Below are 19979 nucleotides of genomic sequence, written 5' to 3'. Positions count from 1 at the left end.
TGCAGAGGTGGCAACTTCCCCGAGCTTACAGAAGCCTGTTGCTCCCCGGGAGGATTTTCCTACACCTGAAGATGAATAACCTCCATCATAAAAGGCTAAGAACCATTAGAATGAGAGCTCCAGGAGGTGAGGCCTGGACTTGTACTGTTATACTCATCCCTGGGTCCTTAGTGACGATAACAAGCCTGACATTTAGTAAGTTCTCCATAAATATTTGCTGAGTAAGAGCACCAAGCATAAAATATCAATGGTTACTAATACCACCAGGGATTCAAATGAATCTATGTCTAAGAGGCTTTTTCCAGATCCCTAAATCTTATTTTCTCTCAATCCTTGGAGATGAGGATATGGCAAGAAATCAAACTCTCAGTCTAGCGCTGTTCATGCATAAACTTTTCTTCAGAGACCCTGGAATATGGGCCAAAATGGAGGGGGTTGAGTAGCTGGAGCCAAGCTGGCGGAGCAGTTAGCTGTGGGAAGGAGGGAGACATGGTACATGTGTGAGCACACAAGCACACCCCTTCTGAAACTGACCTCTGCGAAGCTGGTATATGAACATTCCAGGCTTGGTGGAGGCAGCTCGGAGAACCAGAAAGCAAAAGAGCTGCCTCTCTCGGGCTTGGAGCTGCTCAGGCGCAGTTCTGTTTCAGTAGGCAAAGAATCCGAGTGAATCCTTCTCCAGGAAAAGCCATGTGAGCAGAAGCCAACAGCATGGAGGTCATCAGCTGCCCATCTCCATCCAAACCCAGCCCAGCCCATCTGATGGCAATGCTAAGAGATCAGCTACAGATTCAGCCTCCCACACCCCTGGGGGTGCTAGGGGAAGAGAAAAAAGAGGTAGTAGGGAAGAGATTTAAGTCACGTGAGCAGGAGTGATGTTTCACATGTGGAATGTCCCTCGACAGCCAGCCCAACACGGCTCTGCCAGGCTCAGGGCAATGAAGTTCCCCTCCTTCAGGTGTGCTAACACCTCATGAGGGCTGAGGCTGGGAGCCACCCAGTGCCCTGCGTCTGGGATGTTTGCCAGCCATTGTCCCTGTCCTAAGCCTGCCGCTCAGAGCTGCTCCATCCATTGCTTGAGTGACAAGTTCTCCAAGTTGGCAACAACCTGTAGACCCAGCTCCAAAAATAGAGAAACAGACAGGGACCTTGGAGAAATAAATATGACTCACTCTTTACTTGGAGCATATACTATGGAACAGCCAGTGGGAGATTTTCTTTTTAAGCTCTGCAAATTAAAGGCGGGTTGGATTTTTGAAGTTCTGCCCCTCTCCAAGATTAGCTTGACAAATACAGAAGCCCGTGCAGAAAAGTTTAGCAGAGTTTGTTAGTATTTTTATTTTTCTCTTAGTTTCTTTAAACAACTAACTCCCAGACTTCTTAGGGGAAAAATGCAAACTGCAGAAAATTCCTGGTGACCCTAAATTTTCACATGCCATTTATCACAGCATCACCCCATGGCCTCTGATGTTCTGGGCACTGAGAAGTCAAAAGCTCACAGAGAACTGCCAGAAATCATTTCACAAGTGCTTTTCCATATCCTTTCATTTAATCACTCTTCATCACTGCCCCCCTTCATCCCACCAGAGGCTAAGAACTTCCTTCCCTCCTTGCACTTCACAAGCAATGAAGAGCAGGGCCAGCCCCTGAACCTGTGTTCAGTTATCCTGGAAGCTCCTCAAATCACCGAGGGTAATTAGCATTGAGACCCCAAAAAGAGTCCCATCAGAAAAATCCACAGGCCTTGGTACAGCCAGGTAAAGCTGCTGCAGGATACGTTTTTGATCTCTGAAACCATTCTGCTTCCCATCTACTTTCCTTTGGATGACTCCAATGAAAACCAAAACTTTACCTCTATCTCTACTTCTTCAGCCTTCAACTCTTTTAGCAGCGCATTTTCAGAGCTAAAGGGGCTGTTTGGGGCCCTCTTGGTCTCTTCTGATATTCCTCTGTAGCATCCATAAAACACATGTGAATGCACATGTGCACCGTCCCCCTCTCTCTCTCTCTCTCACACACACACACACACACACACACACGTCTCTTTAAGGGCCAGGACCAAAGGATAAGAAGGGGAGGGGGCAGCCAGGATGGGATTGCCCCAGATCAATGGATATTTGAAACTCAAACACATGGTCCAGGACCTACACTGCACGTGTTAATTACCACACATGTGCCCATAAAGGAGTCCGTTAAACACAAGGGGCCCAAAGAACAGAGTGAGGAAAGGACATTCCAAGGGATTAAGTAAATAGTCTGAAGTTTTGACCCTCCTCCCGTCCTGGAGCACGTGCATCTGGGTAAGATAACAGTGCCTCCCCCTCCTTCCCCCACTTCTTCCCTGGGGCCCCACACCTGTGGATCCAGGAGCCACAGCCACCCAGGCATCCTGTCTCGGACCAAATGGCTGTGACCTGTTACAACCCAGCCTCTCTCCCTCCTCCCTTCCTTCTGCTGTCTCTCTGGGCCTCCTCCCCCAGCCTCCTTCTGCTCTGCCTTTCTCCTCCTCTCCTTCAGAGAACTAATTCCTGGCTGGCGACCAGACTCTCCGTGGTCACACAATACATCTTTTCATTCCTTCCAGTCTGGGAGGGACAGCCAATCCCTCCCAGCCCGGTCAGGGGAGGATATTTAAAAAGGCAAGAAGCTAGGGAAAGAGAAGGCTGGGTCCTGTCCTTGCCCTGCCGTCCCCTACCACTCACACCTCCAGACCTCTGCCCTACCTCTTTTCTGGCCATACCCCTCACCCTGCACAAGGGTGCAGACCTAGCACCTCTTTGCAGCAGGCCTCAGGGAAATAGATGCCTCCTAGGAAAACCCGTGTGTGGGCACAAGTTCAGACAAGGGGCCTTTGTGTCTTCCCACCTGCTGCCTTCCAGAGCACATTCCATTCTTAAGTGGCAGCTGAAAGAGGAACCTTGGCTGGTCCACACAGGATATTACTAATGCCCTCTCGCACCCTGTCCCCATTCAAACCCCAGCTTCCTGGACAGGTGTGGCTTCAGGTGTGGCGTCCTACAGGTGGCCCGAACCTGCTCTTCACTGCACTGCCCACAGGAGACAAAGAGAAGAGGATCCAACACCTAATCGGATCATTCAAAGTACAGGGAAAGAGAGGCCACTAAATAGAATTTAAGACTCCAGGGGAGAATGAGTCCTAGCATTCCCCACCAGGGCCTTGTCCTGACCTTTGCACAAAAGAGGAAGCCTCTGCAGAGCCACCTTGGAGGAAGGGACCCATCCAGGGCAAGGGAGTAAAGAGCTGGGAACTGAGAAGGGCTTATCCCTCTGAGATAAAGGCTTCAGATTCTATCCCCCATTTCCTGCATCACCCCTGGAGGAATCAGGCTCCTCTACCCTCTTTTGGCTCTGGAAGCTGACCCTAGAGCTAAAAAGGAACAAAGGGTGCTCACTGCTCGACTGTAAAAGGGAACAAAGGGTGCTCACTGTTGACTGTAAACTGACATCCCCAGCCCCCACCCTCCCCGCCGCCTCTTCTAACTGGACCAGTGAGAGCCTGGGATGACCACGGGTCTGTCTCTCATTGCTGTCCACAGGGTGCAAAGCCACATCCCCCTGGAAAGCACTTCTCTGTCCAGTTTAAGAACCAGAATCCCATGGCTGGCAGTTGTTTAGTGTGTGTGCACTTTATTCAGCATCATATACTCAGATCCTTTAGGAGGAGGGGAATCTGGGTGGTCAGTTTGGCATGATTGCCAATTTTTCTTTCCTACCACCAGGACCTCATGCCCAGGAATAAAGGTGATGTTCCTGAAGATTCCCATTACAACAAGCAAAACTAAAAGCAGTGCATGCCTGTAGTCCCAGCGACCTGGGAGGCTGAGGTGGGAGGATTGCTTGAGCCCAGGAGTTTGAGGCAAGCCTAGGCAACATAGTGAGATCTTGTCTTTAAAACATAAAAATTAAAAATGCTATGCTAGAAACACACACACACACACACACACACACACGCAATAGAAAACCTGAAGGCATCCTCCTTTTCCAGTCCCAGTAAACACACGCTACTCACAGCGTTGGTGATTTCAGGTCTTTGTAGATTCTCTCCCCACTTCCCCACCAAGGAGGGAACCACCGACACTTATGGCAGTTTCCTCCTGCCCTGGGAAGGACCTGAAGAAGCACTTCTCCCCTTTTCCAACCACTTTCTCATTTCTGCCCAGAGGCCCATTGGTCCCTGTTTTCTGGTGGGTGGTGGTAACACCTGTTCCACTTCCACATCTTCTTGGAGCACCTGCATTTGGGGGCAGCAGGTTCTCCAGATCCTTATCTCCTGCATTCAGAGTGGGTGACTTCGCCTCTTCTTCCTGTCCCATGGCATAAGCACTGGAGGCAGGGCCCAGGGCTTTACCTTGGTCTCCCTGCAATTGTGTGTGCACCGGACAAGCCTGTGAACTTCACAATGACCCTCAGCAAGGCCAAGGCTCCACATGGGCCCTGATGAGCATGTAGTTTCCAAGGCCTAGATGCAGGTGGGAAGGCTCAAACTCGGCCTGAGATGGGAGTCCTGGAGAGGCGGCACACAAGATGAAATGCACACCTGCTTTCCATTCAACTACCAGCTCTGCACGTATGCTGTCCTGGAGGTCAGTGGCAGTGAATCTTAAGCCTCCAACTGTCTTCCATCCTAAAAACTATGATCAGCATATTCCAGGGACCTATTGCTCATATTGGCTGGTCCAATAAACTGCCCTCAGACAGATGCCAGCTACGTAACTTGTGGGGCCCAGTGTAAAGTAAAAATGCAGGGCCTCTCGTTCAAAAAGCAGGGAAAAGTGCCACTCAAGGCACTAAAATACAAAGCTTTGTCCTTTATTCCATAGTCTCTCTCTCTTACCTTGTCATGGTGTTATTTTAATTTGCTACTTAGTATTGTCCTAGATAAAGAAAAATTAAAATTTTAAGCATGCTGTGGAAGACACATAGTACACCTCACAAAAGCTTTGTGCTAATGGGGTGACAAGGTTCAGCAGACACTCATGTGATGTGTCTCTCCTCCACTCACTTGCCTCTTCACTGTCCCATGGAACTCAAAGACAGAATTATTCAGAATTTCAGGATAACAACTGCACAGGTCGCACACCCACAAAGCCACCTCACCCTAGTGAAGAGAATCTGGATGTGCTGGGACAATTATGAAGGAGGATCAGTGAAGGGGGAAAAATGTCCAAATGTGCTTACACAACAAGAGAGTCAAGGGCAGACTTGGGCACCCTACCTTCCTCATCCTCTCTGGTTTAACGCTGGCTATACTGGTAGTTGATTGACTGAGCTCCCCACGGAACCAAGACTCCCAGGGCTCACATTCTAAAGGTCCTTCTCAGCTTTGGGCTCTATACTCACTCACCTCCCTCGGGAATTCTGGGAGCTTGGTGTCCATCACTGTATGAGCCTTACTTACCTTAGGTGCTTCAGAGAAGAAACATGGAATAAGAATGGAGAAGATGTTCTGCAGGACACATTAGGCTTTCACCCCAAGATCCTTCTATCTCATCTAAGAAATCCTGTTTGGACCATCTTTGGAAGCAAACATTTAGATAAAGCATAAAACTCCACTCACCTTTCCTTCCTGAGTTACCCTGGCTCAAGGGCTTGTCGGTGACTGAACCTTGGGTGAGAAGGGAAACAAAAACATAGCCACTCAGAATGCATTGCGGTTTTCTTTCAAAGAGTTGGCAAAACCTGATATTATGAGTATATGGTCATGTATATATGTATTGTATACACATCTAAGAATATTATATACAATGTCAGTACATATACACATGTTGAGTGGGGTTTGTTTAACATCAATGTCACTGATAACCCAGCACTGCTGAGATGAACTATGATTTCTAGGTTCCCTGGTAACAGTCTTGACCACATTTTTACAAAAGTCCACACTCATATAACTCTCCCGTTGAAAATTCCAATATCTGCCCCTCACATTTACACCCCCATCTCCCCAGCTTCTCACCAGTTCCATGTTCGGAGCCATATTCAGTCAGCAAGGCCAACTGAAAAGAAACTCCCTTTTACTGCAAAGGCAATGATTGACATCCCTTGCTGGTTAGGACAGGAAATCAGCGATTTTCCATCTGCATTAAGTAGAAAATTGTTGGCCCAATTGTACTGAATGGGCCAAAACAGTCTAAGGCATGGAAACAATTTTCTAGACACAGCCTGTTCCTCCAGGAGCGGGTAGCAGGTATGTTTGCCCAAGCATTTGCCCTGCATATACTAGGGTGCTCTGTGCACCCCCTCCTCCAGTCCTGACCCTGTGGCACCTGTCTTCTGCTGAGGTCCAGCCTCACACAGGCAGGGTACAACCGGTGCACCCACAGAAGGGCATCTGTGGAGTCCCGCCAAAAGAAAAGAATCTCTATTTCCCTAATCCATGTCATACTCCTTCTCCACGTACCAGTTTTGTGAGAACTCAAACATATTATCCTGCATGGTTTGTTTCTAGTCGTTTGTTTGCTTTAAATGAAACTTTCCAGGTCATTTGAAAGGAGAGCTAATTCCTGTACCTCCCTACCCCAACCCCAATTAAGGTTTCTAGTTTCCATGTAAACCACAAATAAAGTAAACTTCCCTTTTCGACCTGTAAATTTGGGTTTCCCGATGTAGATTCTAATAGCCCTTTCCACTTTCTTTTTCCTTCATGTAACAGAGCAAGTAGAAAAAGCTATGATAGCAAGACTGTCAGCCTTTGGAATTTCCCATAGGTTTTAGCATAATGTTTTATACTTTGTTTGCACTTAAAATGAAAAATAAGAAAATCAATAAAACCCTATGCACACAGATAGGAAGAAATATGAATCAGCTGATGGGTGGGACAGGCTTTTTTGAGAGAGCTGAGCCACACAGTGAATTAAGGGAGTGACTCAGAGTCTTTTACCATCTGAACGGAGGTGGACACTGTGGGGCTTGTAAAAATCCCTAATCCACAATCCCATGAAATGGACCTAAAAGCACAATTTCTCTGCTTATTAAGTTGGGAATAGAAAGGACTTAATTTTTGCTATGGACTAACCCAACGGATCACTATAAAGCAATAGTTTGCTAACTTGTTTAATCATCAGAATCACCTGAGAGACTTCATAAAAACAAGGACCTCAGGTCTCCCTCCAGGCCTCCTGGATCAGAATGTACAAGGGGAAGCCTCAATATCTGGGTTCTCTTTAATTTCCCAGATACTGCTGGTGATCAGTCAGATTTAAGGGCCACTGTTATGAAGATTTTCCATTTCTCTACATTACATTCTTCAGGGGTGGTGAGTATATGACACAGAAGCCACCATTCTCCTCTCCTGCTCTCAGGACAGGTTATCACTAATTGATAACCACAGCCTTTGATGCTGAGCTCCCAGGTGGTCTCAAAATCCATCTCAATAAAGCACTTCAAGAGCCACTAGCAATCAGAATCAGCACACAAGCTAGTAACTTACACGCCACCACAGCTCTATGAGGTTACAGCCAGTGCTTAGCATTGAACCAAAAATCTAAACTCAAAATCCGTAAATACACACACACGGCATACACTGCCATACCTTATCATTTGCTGACTTCTGAGCAAGCATGTTAGAGTAGAATCCTCCCTGACCTAGAAAAAGGCTCATCACCACCACCACCAACCTTCTAAAGGTTCTCCCACAAGCTGCAGGAGACCAACCAACGGGTCTCTCTCCAACCCTTTTCATTCTTCCCGCCCCTCCCTACGGTACCTGAACATACAGGAGTTTTATTCTGCACAGAAGAGCCACTGATGGGCTTCCCATCCGGAGTGACACACCAGCAGTACCCAGTGTAAGTATGGCACTGCACCTGTTCAGGGAAGTGAAAACGGAAGAAAACCATAAGTCTCTGTCACAATATCAAGACTCATCTCCAACCCCTTTCAAAGCATCACCCATATGGTGAAAGAGCACCTTCCACCTCTCATCCCCACATCTGTCTCCAGAGTGTCTCTCATGGGTGGTCCAGTCATTGAACAGCACTGGGTACATGTTTGCTGTGGGACGCCCATGCAAACCACAGCAATTCACCCACTTCTTTCTTACTCCTCTTCACACTTTATACCTGCATCATACTGTGTTTTTCCTGAGATGATTCTCACCAATACCTGTACATTTGTTTTCTCCAGCACTGGCATACGCTCCTATCCAATTATAAAAAATTCTAACCCACCCTATTTTTGAGACACAGTTTCACTCTGTCACCCAGGCTGGAGTGCAGTGGCATGATCTCGGCTCACTACAACCTCTGCCTCCTGGGTTTAAGCGATTCTCCTGCCTCAGCCTCCCAAGTAGCTGGATTACAAGCATGTACCACCACACCTGGCTAATTTTTGTATTTGTAGTAGAAATGGGTTTCGCCATGTTAGCCAGGATAGTCTTGAACTCCTCACCTCAAGTGATTTACGTGCCTCGGCCTCCCAAAGTGCTGGGATTACAGGCATGAGCCACTGCACCCAGTCAAAAATTCTAACCCTTGAACTAATTTGGCAAGTAAAAGTTGGAATGTCGCCATTGCAGATTGATATGACATTTCTTTAACAAGCAGAGACCAGTGGTAAGCTTTTCTTCTTTGTCTAGCTTTTCCCAGCATCCATTCATAGATCAGCTTGCCTATTGATCTTGTGGCTCTCTTGAGATGAGGGCACACATGATGAGGTTAAGGCAAGGGGGTAAAACCTGCAGGTTTATTTCTAGATGCCCCGCTGCACCACTGTGTGATCTTCCTCAAGCCTCCAAGATCAGGTCTGCCTGCCTGGGAACAGCAAAAAGGAATAAGGCTTTTTGCATCCTTCAGCGTAGCTCTTCTTTCTCTTCCAGTAGCTGTTGCCCTACCCACCACCTCCCGCCCCACCCCGCTATCCTGCTTTCAATCTGGAGTTCCTAAACACACAGTGAGGCGTACTTCCCTGCTTAGAATCCTTCAGTGATTCATGTTGGGATCTAGGATAGAGATGAAACTCATTGGCATGCACTCAAGGTCCTCCATGATCTGCCTCCATCTATTCCCGCAGCCTCATTTCATGCCCATGTCCTGGCACACACCCTCCACGCTGGCCACAGAACCCTTTGATGCTCCTAAACACATTCTACTTTCTCCTGATTCTTAGTCTTTGTTTGCTCCAACTATTCCTTTTGTCTGGAATGCCCTTCCCCAACCCATCTCCCACCTACTCCTAATCCCTCGTATTCCCCTCCTCCTTTGTGATACACCTCCTCAAAGCAGTCCCAGCTTCCCCTGCCTCCTTCCTCTGATCCTCCCACACACCCTGGGGCCCCCCAAATCAGAGCCCTTATCACTGTGAGCTCTAGCTGTTGATTTATCCAGTCCACTCCCCCTCTCAAGATTGTGACCCCAGGGACTGCATGCTAGTTATTTCTACATTCCCAGAATCTAACAGAATGCCTGACATTCATTGTAGGTGATTGATGGGTTGAATAAAGGCATCCATTATCATATTTCCTCAATTCTTGGTCTCCATCAATTATAAAATTGCAATGTCAATTTAAACAGCCCCACTACATTAAATGTAGATCTCAATTATAAGATGTGTGCCAATTGCAAAGATATTAAAGTGTGAAGAAAATGTGCCTCTTGAAATCAAGGACATATTGGAATCAAGGCTAGACAGTAATAGCATACAAATTGAGTGGTAAGGGATGGAAGGGAGCAGTGAGACAAGAGATCTGACAGCCTGGGTGAAATCCAAAAGTTATCACAAAGGCAGAAAAGCTATAGAAAGGCTTCTGCTCTTGTGTGGGCACCAAACACTGTCATTTCCCCCAAGACGAGTTGTTTCACCATGGACCTATCAACAGAAATCAAGGATAAGACAAGATAGGGGGACCCTTGTTCCTACCACAAAGGTGCATGTTGTATAAATGAGGCACTTCCCGCAGCTCCTGCATCTGAGATGCTGCTCGGGTCTTCTGATCAATGCCTTTACTCCAGTAGTATGTCCCACGCCCACTTCTTTTCATGGTCATGGTTGCTACCCCAAATGTTCATCCAACAGCAATATCTTCGGGTCAGGTCAACGCTACTTTCTGAGGAGCCTTAATGGTGGAAAGGAAACAAATCCAGACAGACCTGAATTTGAATCCTGGTCCAGCCAGTTATGAACTGGACACATCACTCAGCTCTTTGAGCCCCATCTATAAAATGGGGATAACAATGTCAAACCTGAAGGTAAGGAAGTCCATTGTTTGGCCCCCAGTGAAGGCCGGATATGGAGTGGCAGTGGTAAGGATTGTTCTCAGCTGTGCCAGAAATGCCTGGCAAGCCGGCCTTTTCAAAGGCCAGATCTCCTCTAGTAACCTCCACAGACTTGGGTGGGAAATGCTGCTAGAAATGTGGAGTTGAGGCCGGGCGCGGTGGCTCAAGCCTGTAATCCCAGCACTTTGGGAGGCCGAGACGGGTGGATCACGAGGTCAGGAGATCGAGACCATCCTGGTTAACATGGTGAAACCCCGTCTCTACTAAAAAAAAATACAAAAAACTAGCCGGGCGAGGTGGTGGACGCCTGTAGTCCCAGCTACTCGGGAGGCTGAGGCAGGAGAATGGCGTGAACCCGGGAGGCGGAGCTTGCAGTGAGCTGAGATCCGGCCACTGCACTCCAGCCTGGGTGACAGCGCGAGACTCCGTCTCAAAAAAAAAAAAAAAAAAAAAAAAAAAAAAAAAAGAAATGTGGAGTTGATCCCTTCAGACTCCATCCACCCTACAGGGGATATTTCCTAGAGATAGTCCTCGCCAGTGGCAGCAATTTAATGGAGCCTGGCAGGCTGCTTTCTCCTCCTTGGCCTGTAATCACCATATGGAGTGGCAGTGGTAAGGATTGTTCTCAGCTGTGCCAGAAATGCCTGGCAAGCCGGCCTTTTCAAAGGCCAGATCTCCTCTAGTAACCTCCACAGACTTGGGTGGGAAATGCTGCTGGAAATGTGGAGTTGATCCCTTCAGACTCCATCCACCCTACAGGGGATATTTCCTAGAGATAGTTCCTCGCCAGTGGCAGCAATTTAATGGAGCCTGGCAGGCTGCTTTCTCCTCCTTGGCCTGTAATCACCTCTGGGGAAACCTGTCCCAGGAGCTGAATGGCTATGCTGACTCACTCCCAGGGACCTTGACTCCCATGGCCAAGGCAGGCCTCTGTCTCCATGAGGACTGTGCCCTCAAGTCCATCGCCCAAGGCTGTGTCTCTGGCCCGGTGCTGCGCTGCGGGAGCTGGGCACTGCAGTCAAGCAGACTGCAGAGAACGGGCTGGTTCGAAAGCCACCTCCTCTCAAGCATGCACAGAGTCCCAGCCAAGGCTACTGGGGACAGAAGCAAATTCATGAGTAAGAGGCTAAGCCCAAAGCTTTGTTTCTGGGGATATAATCTGACCTCTGGGCTCAGAGGGTCCACATTCTCACTGAGTGTGCCCATTGTATCCCAGTGGGCACATGAACACTGTCTCCCAGCCCCCAGCTGGCCCAGAGGCCCAAACACAGCTCCTTTCTCTGCAGAGCCCTCAGCATTTTTCTCAGTCCAGGCTCCAAAGAAGAGAGCCCATATTACAAAATCCCAGTCTGGGAGCTCCTTCCAAGTCCTATAAAACTGAAATCGAATGAGGAATTGTTGCCACGTGCTTGTGAGGGCTGGGGTATACAATAATGGGCACGCCTGCCCCAGGTGTGCCACAGGGGTGGGGACAGCCATGGGCAAAAGGCGGCACAGAAGACCCCAGCAAGGTCTCAGATCCAGGAGCTGAGGGAAGTGGCCGAGCACAAGCTCTTAGCTGAAGGAGCCTCGAGTGAATCAGCCCATGATTCCACAATGAGAGGTTGTTTCTAAGTTGTCTAGGGAGTTTTCAAGGTGACTTCTTGCAGAAAAAGAAGTTACATGGAGACAGTCTGCAGCCAGCCTTCCAGCACTTCCCAGCTCCACCACTTAACTCCTTCTGCAGCCTTGAAAAGCTTTTTAATCACACTAAGCCTCGGCCTGTCTATCTTTTTAAAAAGGGAAGATAATCATGACAATAATACCTATCTTAGTTGTTAAGAGAATTAAATTTGATAATGTAAATAAAGCACTTAGCTCACAGGGTAAGTGCCCAGTTAACTTTCAGCTATTTATTTTTATTATCATTGTGTTATATTTTAGCAAACTATCTGTACACTCAAAAATGCCAGAGCCAGATTATCTGATGAGGACAAAAGAACATCCTATTCTGAGCAGCCTGAGGGGAAGGGGCAGTCTGAAGTCAGCAAAACGTTTGAAAAGGTCTGGGTGGAAGAAGAAGATGTTTGTTTTCACATAGAAATAGTTCTATTGCCAGCAGAGGAGAGAAACGTTTCTTGCAGAAAAGCAATCAGGGTGTAAATTCTTTGAATTGATGGTTTCTATATAAATGATCAAGATGTAAACTCTGCCTGGCTTAGCTTCCTCCCTTGTAGATTTATCCTTTTAAATTAATAAGTAATACCCTTCCTTTTTCCCTAAGAGCCTCAAGTTGGTCAACTTTCAGACTTAATCTCTGAGAAAAGCCCAGGCCAAGAGGATCCATGAGGCAACTGGCCATTTCAAATATCTCCCTGTGCAGTTCGCAAAACTCAGGGTTGTTCTTGCCCAAAAGGTACAGATATAGATAGTGAAATCTGCTCCTGTCCCACTCTGAAGCATCCTAGGAAAGCTGAAGTGTCAACAGATGGCTCTTCCTTAAGGGACAAAACGTGTTTGCTCATCAACCTAAGTGAGGTTACCTTCTGCTTATATTGTAACTATATCGTAGAATATAACAGGGGGCGGGGGGCGCCGTGGGCGGGCCGGGTGCGGTGACTCATGCCTGTAATCCCAGCACTTTGGGAGGCCGAGGCAGGCAGATCACTGGAGGTCAGTAGTTCAAGACCAGCCTGGCCAACATAGTGAAACCTCATCTCTACTAAAAATACAAAAATTAGCAGGCATGGTGGCAGATGCCTGTAATCCCAGCTACTTGGGAGGCTAAGGCAGGAGAATTGTTTGAAACCGGGAGGTGGAGCTTCCAGTGAGCCGAGATCACACCACTGCACTCAAGCCTGGGCAATAAAGTGAGATTCCATCTCAAAAAAAAGAATGTAACTAGGGGTCCCAAAGGTCCTTTAAGGCAGTGTGTTCCTAGATAAGTAAGTTTCATCTCTGACTCATACACTTTAATATTTTTGGCAAGAAGCCCTTTACATAAACAGCCTAGTGGTATATTTCAGGCCAACCTCCATCCAAATAAAGACAGGCCTGAATTATTTTAATCCTGCTAATCTTCAACATTAGCCCAAATTCTGAACACCTGGAAGGATGCGGCAGGCTGGCACTCCCAACAAGGCAGGGGAGCAACCGATGAGCAGAGAAACGTCAGCTCCTGGGGGTAAAGCAAAGTCAGGGAGCAAAGGGGAAGAAAGCACAGACAGAAATGGGGCCGACAGATGAACAACGCGTATAGACAACTATCACCTGCAGGTGCCGTGTCCAGTGCAAAAAATACCACCTTCCACTTTCGTGATGGCTTCTCAGTCACCATCGAAGGTCTATGCATTATCTCACTTGGGCCTCAAAGCCACCCTTTGTGCAAATCTTTTATAAGAGAGGTACAGAGAGCAGAAGTTATTTGTTCAAAGGTCACAGCTAGTTAATAACAGCACAGGACACTGGAATCCCAATATTCAAGCAATCATAAAATTTCAGAACTGATGGACTAGAAAAAGCCTTAGAGGTCACCAATCTAACCCAAACACTTCACAAATGAGGAAACTGAGGCCCAGAGACAGAGTAGTAGTTGGCTCCCAGTACCTTGTCCCAGCAGATGGAAAGTTCTCAGACCTTGAGGAAGGAGGAAGAGACAGGAAGTGGCCGCAAGCGCTGATTGTCTGAGGGAACTGACTGAGTATCTTTGGGCCTTGTAATTTTCTGGAAAATAGAACTCTTTGGGGTCATGTAAATATGCCCACCAGGGAGGCAGCTGGAAGAGAGTCTTTTGCTCCCATTTCAATGAGAGGCCTTTTCTGGAGTAGCATTTGGGCCTCCACCTGCTGTGGGCTGCCCTGCTTCCCCTGGGATGTTCTCTGGGGGTTTCTATGGCAGGTGTGAGGCCTCACCTCCCAGAGTTGCTTCTTTGTTGCTTGTTCTTTCACTCTCCTACCAATCACCCCTGCTTTTCTAGGAAACCAGAGAGGAAACCAGTCTCTCTGCAGGTGCCCACTTTCTTCTCTTTTCTCCAGAAACGTGAGGCTGCTGTTCTCTCCACTTTGATACACTGATGAATGAATGCAGCTTGTGTTCTGTGAGGTGTGAATAGACATAATGAGGGATAAAAGTATCCTCTGGCCAAATAACTTTCAAAATATTGGGTTAAACAAAGTTAAAAGATTTCTTTACTGCAGAACTTCTTCTAGTTTTACATCAATTAATGATTTATCCCTAAGAGAAAGATACCATTTGCAGCAATTCCTAAACTTATTAAACTAGGGACTGATATAGTTTGGATGCATGTTCCCAAATCTCATGATGAAATGTTATCCCCAATGTTGGAACTGGGGCTTGGGGGGAGGTGACTGGATCATAGGGCTGGGTTTCCCATGAATGTTTAGCACCACCCCCTTGGTTTTCATGATAGTGAGTTCTCGTGAGATCTGGTCGTTTAAAACTGTGTGGCACCTCCCCTCCCTCTCTCCTGCTCCTGCTCTGGCCATGTGATTTGCCTGCTTCCCCTTCCCCTTACGCTATGATTGTAAGTTTCCTGAGGCCTTTCCAGAAGCGGAGCAGATGCCAGCAGCATGCTTCCTGTACAGCCTGCAGAACCATGAGCCAATTAAACCTCTTTTCTTTATAAATTACCCAGTCTCCAGTATTTCTTTGCAAGAATGGACAAATGCAGGGACCCTCCCCTAACTTTTACACAAGGAGCATTGGACAGAACTACTGTTCGCTGAAACATGCTTGAGGTCGGGGGAAAAAGCAGTATAATGAACTACAAGGCCTTGCTGTATTTTTTCACTTTGCCCCATCCTACTTTTCTGCAGTCTAGGTATCAGGCTCTCAGTTTGCTATGCTTGAAATAATTTCCTTCTGGTGACAACCCCTCCTCTCTTTTTGCAATGCTTTGTCAAGCTATGTATTTGCTAAGGAATCCATCCTGAATTGCCTCGGAACTTCAAGGACAACTGGGATCCCATGGAAGGCATGGCGCCTTCTCACCCTGTGGCTTCATTTCTCCCTATCTATCTCTTTGTGCTTCTTTCACAAAATAGAAATCACGAACCATATGCAATGGGACAGGCTTGATTCAGCATGCCTGGTAGCAACTACAAAACATGTCATGAAAGGACCGCTCTCATGTATATGAACATTTCCTAGTGGGAAAAGATTCAACTACAAGTAAAAGGAATGTGAGTATTTTTCTAACTCTCTTTTGGCAGTGAGAGTATGAGACTGTTTTTTCTTTTTAATCTGCCCATTACTCTAAATCGGTTAGCAGGGTTTTTGGATTAAGCTAATCCACAGTGAAATTTAAACATCTTGCTGTTGGTCCTACTGATGGCTTCATGTCAGAGCAGTATTTTCAGCTGCTCTGTTTTCCTTTTGGCTGCATTCCCTACAGGATGTCTGAGCAGTTGTGGTTTTCCATGGGTGCCATGGGCTCTGGCTGGAAGACTGATCACCTGAGATGGCCACTTATGTCCCCATCCCCAAGAACATCTCTCTCCATCAGAAGCTGCTGGAGAAGATTGTTTGTTGGGTATGGATGAGAGTCACCTGGAGAGCTCATGAAAACGTTGCTGGGCCTCACCCACAGAGCTTCTGCATTCATTGGGTCTGGAGTCATCTGGAGCTTTTGCACTTCTAACAGGTTCTCTGGTGATGCTCTTGCTGCTGGGTCCAGGGACCACACTTCAAGAGCCACTGTGTCAAAGGAGCATCCCACCCACTTTCTGGCACTTATCATGAAATACCCAAGAAACAAGTACTTTTTTAGGTGAGAATTTGGGAACAAGGGGCCTTGTGACCCTATTTCTTTCCAAAGCTTTTATATTCCCAATGTTTTAATGACATGGTATTTTAATGCATGAATCTAGTGATTGCAGTATTAAATCTTCTGGGTGATTTCACACATGGACAAGAGTTTGACTGCAGTGAGAAGTGGGTAAGGGGGAAAGAAGGAAGGGATGGTGTAATTCTTTTGGTCTGTCTAACATGAGCTGTCCTTTCCTCAGTTTGGAACACATTATCGCACAAATCTTCTCCTCATCTTTAGTCAGGTTTGACTGAGAAGCAACAGGAAAAGAAGGGAAAACATGGTTTTGGAGACAAAAAGACCTGAGTGTAAATACCATCTCCACTGCTAGCTGTGTGACTTCAGCAAAGTCACTTAACTTCTCTGAGCCTATCTACGAAATAGGGTTCATGGTACCACTTTGAAGATTATTAAGAAGACAAAACGAGATATACCAAGCATCTAAAACAGTGTAGATATAGGATATGCACTCAGCACATGCTGATTTTATCCTTTTCCCCTGCCCTTTTGCAGATGATCTAGGCCAGGGGTGTCCAATCTTTTGGCTTCCCTGGGCCACAATGGAAGAAGAAGAACTGTCTTGGGCTACATATAAAATACACTAACACTAACAATAGCTGATGAGCTTTAAAAAAATCTCATAATGTTTTAAGAAGGTTTATGAATTTGTGTTGGGCCTCATTCAAAGCCATCCTGGGCTGCATGTGGCCTGTGGGCCATGAGATGGACAAGCTTAGTCTAGGCCATAGCCTGAAAGCACTTCTATTCTTGTTGGCTGTAGACATTGTCTCCCACTCTATGCCACGTCTAGGGAGGATTGCCTATTGGGGAATGAATAATTTTTCCTTTAAGAATATTTACCTCATCTGTCAGAATTTAAGAGGAGATACAGGAAAGGAAGCTAATCCTTCAATTTCAAATCCTCCTAAATATGGGAGTCTTCGTCAACTGCATTTTTTATGAGTTGATGGCGTGACATGGCTGCCAACATGGCATGAGTTAGGAGTGGTGTGTTTAGAACAAGAGACGGCCTTGTTCTTCCCCAGCCTGCTCATGACCACATCTGAAATCTTGTGTCCAGTGTGAGGAAGGATGCTATAAGGAAGGCCCTATAAGAAGGGCCTTGGCAAATTAGACTCAGAAGAAGGAGGCCAAGAGGAAAGATCTATAAATCCCTATGATATGGGAATGAGTGCTAGAACTAAGGATTTCTGCCAAGGGAAATAAATTGTTGGCTGAAAGAGAAGATTTCACAAGGATATAATGGTGTCCATCTTCAATCCATCTTTCTGTGGATTCTGTAATTCCCATAGCTAGAACTGAAGTCATCTGTTGGAAGTTATAGGAAGACAGCTCTCAAGTCAAGGTAAAGAGGACTTTCCAACAAAATAGTCCCAAAATGCATTATGGATTTTGTCATCATGGAAATAAGCTTCCTGTCTCTGAGAGCAATCGAGCAGAAAGTGGACGACTACTTGGGGAGAGACTGTAAGTGGAACCTGAGCCCTGGATTGCAGTGGGGTAGGGAGAGGAGGGAGAAGATGAACCAGATGTCTCTGAGGTCCCCTTTAATCCAGAAGGTCCGTAATTCTACAACCCTTCTGTAAGATGAACTTTTGCTCCTAAAGAGTAGGGTGATTTATAAACTAGTACCTAATTGTCAGTGTTAAGACCACCATTCCAATTATATGGTGAAGAATATTTTTTGTATTTTCCAAAAAGTTTGAACAGCATCCCCCACAATGGACATATAAAGACATTTGGAACACCCGAGTGTTAGGGCTCCAGGGACCCAAGGAACTTCACTGTCTTCACTCCTGTTCCTCTGTGTGGTGCCTAGAATGATCCGGGTTTTGTAAACAGCAAATATGATACCTCTTGTTCCCTTAATTTTATTTCTATCTTGGGGGGTAAGTATCAAATATATTTTTATGTTTAAAAAAATACCTAATAAGCAAGTCCCTCATAAATAGGAGCTTTTACTCCGATGAGAACTGTGAGAAAGCTGGCTGGTGGGGAGCACAAAGGTGGCCTGCAGGAGTGGAGCCTTTCCTTGCATCTCCTATCTGACTTCACTTTTAATAAAACTTTCCTGTCTTCACACCTCCCACCTGACTTCCTATTATTCTTTCCTATTTTGACATGGAAAACAATTTTGATCCCTTTTGCAGAAGAGTTTAGTTGACTGACCTGCTGGGTCACCTCCCAGCATGTTACGTGCACTCACAGCGCAGTGGCAAAAGCCCTAAATGTGTGTCTTAATGGCTCTGCCTGGAAGTTTCCTGAGTAAATGTCTGTTGTGGACCTACTGTGTGCCCAGCCACCTGATTGGACATTAGCTCTTGTCTCATAAAATCCTAAAAAGTGGCATTTTCCTCCTCAGAAACCAATTGAGCCCCCTTCCCAATGTAGGAACACTCCCTCCCACCCCCATGGCACGGCTGATGGATGTCCACTTGGTCTCTGCTGGCCCACTTTCCGGGATGGGAAGTTAAGTCCTCTCTGAGTCAGACATTCTGTCTGTGAGCTATGCTAATTGTCAAAAGTTCTTCCCTATTTCGAGTCAGAATCCTACTTTTATATACTGTACTTGGTGATGCCGGGTCAGCGCTGTGGGACCACACATAAAACACTATTATCATTCACAGACAAAGGTTTGGATCTGGCTCTCAGGTATCCCTTTGGTCATCTTTTTACTATTATTATCATTATTATTATTTTTGAGATGGAGTCTTGCTCTGTCACCCAGGCTGGAGTGCACTGGCACCATCTCAGCTCACTGCAACCTCCACCTCCTAGGTTCAAGCGATTCTCCTGCCTCAGCCTCCCATGTAGCTGGGACTACAGGCACGCGCCACCACATCTGGCTAATTTTTTGTGTGTTTTTAGTAGAGATGAGGTTTTGCCATGTTGGCCAGGCTGCTCTTGATCTCCTGACTTCAGGTGATTCACCCACCTTGGCCTCCCAGACTACTGGGATTACAGGCGTGAGCTACTGTGCCCAGCCTGGTCATCTTTTTATCCATCCTTTGGTTGTTATCTCCAGCTCCATTGGACATTCCTCACATCATTTCCCAACTTTACTCACCTGAGTCACCCTCCTGGAGATGCCCTAGTTTGGCAACATCACTTTAAGAGATGGCAATGTCTCTTAGAGGGGCAGTGTGGAATCATGATTAGAATCAGGAATTCTGGAGCCAGGGTACTTGGGTTTGAATCCTGGGTACTTGGGTTTGACTCTGCCACTTGCACACTGTGAGACCCTGGGCAAGCTACGCAGCTTCTCTGTGGTTCAATTTCCGCATCAACAAAATGGGAATGCAATAGTGCTTATAGTGAGGACTGAATAACTTAACATGTGTCAGGCAAATATAAAACAGCCTGGAACCTTGTGTATAGGTTAAGAAAGTGGTATTGTTGATGACAATGATTATTATCTAAAAAAGAATAGCAGAGCCTGTAATTCCAGCACTTTGGGAGGCTGAGGCGGACGGATCTCAAGGTCAGCAGATCGAGACCATTCTGGCTAACACAGTGAAACCCGTCTCTACTAAAAATACAAAAAATTAGCCAGGCGTGGTGGTGGGTACCTGTAGTCCCAGCTACTCAGGAGGCTGAGACAGGAGAATGGCGTGAACCCAGGAGGTGGAGCTTGCAGTGAGCCGAGATTGCACCACTGCACTCCAGCCTGGGCAACAGAGTGAGACTCTGTCACACACACACACACAAAAAAAAAAAGAATAGCAGAGAGAGTGACTGAAGCCTCCCATTACTGAGCCTCTCCTCTCCCAGAGACAGCAGGAAAGCCAGAGCACGAGGCTTCCATCTTTCCCTCCCTCCCAAGTATACTGCATTGCAGAAGAGCAGCTGCAGATACCGCCCAGAGCTCACTCCTTTCATTTCCACAATAGACAAATTGTAGGGACAGAATCACCAAGGGCTAT

At 46.7% G+C, this 19979-nt stretch overlaps 1 protein-coding gene across 14 annotated transcripts in view; it reads right to left on the bottom strand.

The window, feature by feature from the left end:
- Positions 1-19979, bottom strand: part of SMOC1 (SPARC related modular calcium binding 1) — a 150438-nt gene that overhangs the window by 47610 nt on the left and 82849 nt on the right. For all 14 annotated transcript variants that reach the window (XM_028851625.2, XM_028851626.2, XM_028851627.2 and 11 more), the window contains exons 4-5: positions 7724-7823; positions 5579-5626 (exon numbers count right to left, since the gene is read on the bottom strand). In XM_028851625.2, coding sequence (XP_028707458.2) covers positions 5579-5626; positions 7724-7823 — 148 coding nt within the window. The remainder of the gene's footprint in view (positions 1-5578; positions 5627-7723; positions 7824-19979) is intronic.

The sequence above is a fragment of the Macaca mulatta genome, chromosome 7 (assembly GCF_049350105.2).
Source record: "Macaca mulatta isolate MMU2019108-1 chromosome 7, T2T-MMU8v2.0, whole genome shotgun sequence".
Lineage (NCBI taxonomy): Eukaryota > Metazoa > Chordata > Mammalia > Primates > Cercopithecidae > Macaca > Macaca mulatta.
The sequence above is the reverse complement of the archived record's forward strand: the minus strand, read 5'-3'. Positions and strand labels throughout refer to the sequence as shown.